This window comes from Priapulus caudatus, unplaced genomic scaffold, assembly GCF_000485595.1.
Source record: "Priapulus caudatus unplaced genomic scaffold, Priapulus_caudatus-5.0.1 Scaffold4, whole genome shotgun sequence".
In the NCBI taxonomy this organism is placed as follows: Eukaryota; Metazoa; Priapulida; class Priapulimorpha; order Priapulimorphida; family Priapulidae; genus Priapulus; species Priapulus caudatus.
Window position 1 is genome coordinate 566,606 of NW_014577065.1, and position 4,078 is coordinate 570,683.

At 41.0% G+C, this 4,078-nt stretch overlaps 1 protein-coding gene across 1 annotated transcript in view; it reads right to left on the reverse strand.

The window, feature by feature from the left end:
• LOC106821389 overlaps positions 1 to 856 on the reverse strand; it is a 2,002-nt gene extending 1,146 nt beyond the window's left edge. The window contains exons 1-2 of the mRNA XM_014826160.1: positions 704 to 856; positions 174 to 236 (exon numbers count right to left, since the gene is read on the reverse strand). Of these exons, the coding sequence (XP_014681646.1) occupies positions 174 to 236; positions 704 to 841 (201 nt within the window). The 5' untranslated portion in view covers positions 842 to 856. The remainder of the gene's footprint in view (positions 1 to 173; positions 237 to 703) is intronic.
• Between the last annotated feature and the right edge of the window lie 3,222 nt (positions 857 to 4,078).

Below are 4,078 nucleotides of genomic sequence, written 5' to 3' on the forward strand. Positions count from 1 at the left end.
ACACACACACACACACACACACACACACACACACACACACACACACACACACACACACACACACACTCACACGCTCACACACGCACACACACTCACACACACACGCACGCACGCACGCACGCACGCACGTATATATAAATATATAGCGTTATAAAGAATCTAGGTTTAATCACCTGTAACTCTTCGTGATGAGGGAGATCTGTTAGCTTCTCAAGCCAACTCTTTGGCCTTTGCGCCTAAAAGGACGTTGTCCGTAAAGATATTAATTACGGAGAAACAGAATCAATATAGTTCTTTTATCACTCGGCTATCGAACAATAGCATTTTAGGAAAGACGCTACTTTACTTCACGAAATATAATATTCTGATATGATCGCAATAGTAGATTTACAGTTTGAAATTGTTGTTATAAGAAAACGACAAACCTCATCTAGGAAATTTTAATTGAAAAGCAACCGTGTCTGCTGTCGCTTGCACGTATAGCAATTACATCATATCGTTCAGCACATGTTAGGGTATGTGTGTGGCACCACTCCAGCATGCTCTTATATTTTCAAACCCAGACCATACAACCCTAGTCTACAACCAGTGTGCCAGTACTCAACGTCTCTCCCAACAATAATATTATAATTCTAAGGGAATATCTTTAGCTAGCTATCGACACATAAAACTTTAAACATATAATTATGTTTTACAAAATTACCTTTTCCGTAAATTTTGCTCCCTGGAGGATGATTACAGTCAATCCGATTATAAATAGTGTGATCGTTATCAGTCCAGCAACTAGCATAATGCCCGAGTCGTCAACGGTAGATAGTATAAATATAATCACGAATGTCATTAATATTATCGTTATAACGGAGAAAACCACACTAAAAAAGATCATGGGTGAGTAGAGAGCTTGCATATAGCTGACCACATCTGCCATCTTTACGTAGTGCAGACGTAACTCCTCTATTGACCATAACCTTCTATCACTGTCGGACGTGGGCTGATCGGCTTGGTTGGACATCCTTCTCTGCCCTCTTTTGCTAGTTATTTCTCCATTTTTGAAGACAAGCTGATTAATCTTATCGGTTACAAAATCAAAATCTCTGGCGAGAAGCGAGCAGTAAGTACCAAACGTCAGAGGCATGATAATGATATAGCTAATTATGATGCCATTCATGAACATCGAGATGATCTTTAAAGAAACACCTGCTGGACTTGTCAATATATCGTCACCATAAAACAGTGGTAATGGGTGCAGCAGAACGTTAGTAAGGCTCTTGTTAAGTTTACGGTTATCTACCACAGTCATTATAGACATAATCAACCAGATTACTATGAAAATGGACACACTAGCGCAACATATCCTGGTCTTCAGCATGATCTGCTTTCTATAAAATATTATAATTTCTCCATCTTTACACACGGCGTCGCCCGAGCGCTCCCACCACCTGTACATGAGAGGTGGCACCTTTGATGATCCGTGTAGAAACAACGCAAGTGTGACAGTTCCATACACCTGAAGAATTGCCCACACGACGCACATTATTATATTCATATATTCGGACGTACTGTAGTAGGTGATGGTATAGTGTATTATCCGTGCAAGGTTGAATACGCTCACTACAACCCAGACTGTAGATAATATAAACGAGATGCTCGCCTTTCTACGCACTAACACGGTCTGTCCATCCGACTGTTTCTTCACCTGTAAAGGCAGCAGTCCCGAAATCTTTAGCATCAGCATCCACACGCGAAACGTCTGTAGAAACTCTGTGTAGGAAATCTCATCTGTAGTGACATCAGGAGGTTCTTCATCTTGAGTTTGCAGTGCCCTTCCGGCAATTCCTAACTCCTCACCCGGAAACACCTGGTGTTTACCCATGATTTCCTTGTTTGGAATTTTTCTACTGGGATTAAAAATAGTTGGATAAGCTAAGCCTTTCCACAGTGCTCGCTCCTTCTACAGCGTTAATGCTCTTTGGATTTGAATGGATTGCCACGTTATCTGCTTTTTGGTGACTTATAATGTGACGCTATTAATTGTCACGATACACTCTTGTCGAATACCTGCAATACCTGCAGTATTATACATTTGGTGTAGAATCGCGTTGTACGCATGTACCTAATGTTATGCCTCGCATGTTAACGTTCAATTGCATGGCTTCGTCCGTCAATACAGGGCAGAACGAGATTAACGGCTACTGTTTGTTCGACTAAAAGCTCGGAAAATGGCTGCTTTATAATACGGTGAGGTCATATTTGCCCGAAGCTTGCTGACGAATGTTGCAGCACTGTACATATTTGTTGTAGGACGCATAGGACATTTTAGCGAAGGCGATTGTAACGCGGCGGTAACGGTACGGCGATTGTACGGCGTATCAGTAAAGCGACATCCACAAGCGACATCAAATGGGATTGGAGCAGCGTATTCATGTCGAACAATTCTGATTCAATAATTCAATGAAAGCAAAATTTTTATTTCTTTTTATTGTCACACCCCCACACTCACTCAAACGCACACACACATACACACACACACACACACACACACACACACACACACACACACACACACGCGCGCGCGCGCGCGCACGCACGCACACACACACACACACACACACAGATACACACACACACGGCGCGCGCACACACACACACACACCACACACCACACACACACACACACGCACACACACACACGCACACAACACACACAGCACACACCACACACACACACACACACACACACACACACATATCACACACGCACACACACAGTATATATATATATATATATATTATATATATATATATATATATATAATATATATATATATACATATATATGTAACGGAGCTGGTTTCACCATAGCTTATTATAATTACTGTTAGTTTGGGCATGAGGCCGTGCGGGTCGCGAATTTGCGATTCCCAAACGTATAGCTTTGGAAGAAAAATTGAGAGCAACGTGATTGGCTAGAAAAATGTTAGGACACGCGTTATTAATCAACAAGCTAATATATTAAAAATTAAGCTAATATTATAAAGAAAATATATTTAATTCAGAACATAAACAAATGTTACAGAACAAATAAATGCAGAAACAAATAAAATACAAAAGAAATTACATAACGCAGAGAAAAATAAGTAAAAACAACGTATGGCTTTCGAACGCTCTGGCGCTGATCCACTGAGGGAGATACTAAAATCGTAGATATAAAAATTTGTTAACCCTATAACCCTACCTTAACCCTAACCTTAACCTAACCTAAACATAACCCTAACCGATCCTAACCCTAACCCCTACCCTAACCCTAACCTAACCCTAATTCTAAAAAAAACAAATTAGCCAAAAATAATAAGAAATAAAAATAAATAAGGCCCCTGGTGCAAAATACGCAGATGGTGAGCGTGCGATAGTGGGGCGTGTCCTAAACATTTTCTACCCAATCACGTTGCTCAATTTTTCTTCCATAGCTATACGGTTTGGGAATCGCAAATTTGCGTGCGGGTCGCGTTGGCGACAAGCCAGGGGGAAATAGATGAGATATTCGTCGGTGCGCGCGATCCAAAGCGTGGAGGGTAATAGTAGAAAGCAATAGGTATCAGCTAACGACGTCAACAGAGGGGCCGGAGTGCGGAATAATCTGTTATAACCCGCAGCCGGCGCACGTCGTGACCAGGGAGGTCAAACAACAAGCTCGGGTACATTTAAGGGCGCAGGAGGCTCTCCATTTGTTTGACTGTCATGCACGTGTAGTTACTTATACGCATCCAGCCTTACGTTTCTGCTCTTTACTTGTTGTTGCATTATGACCAATATAGCTGTTTGTAGTACGTTACTTTACTAGTTCGTGTTTACTTCTTGTCTTACGCTGTTGCTATGCTTCACTCCTACGGCTCTTTCCCCACACCCTAGAAGTACGAGGTTACATATATATACATATATATTATATGTATATATGTATATATCAGGGGGTAATAATGACAATTTGTCATTATTAACCCCGATATATATATATATATATATATATATGGTTTATTCCATTTCGCCATTTTCCCACTTCGCCATTTGCCATTTGCCATTA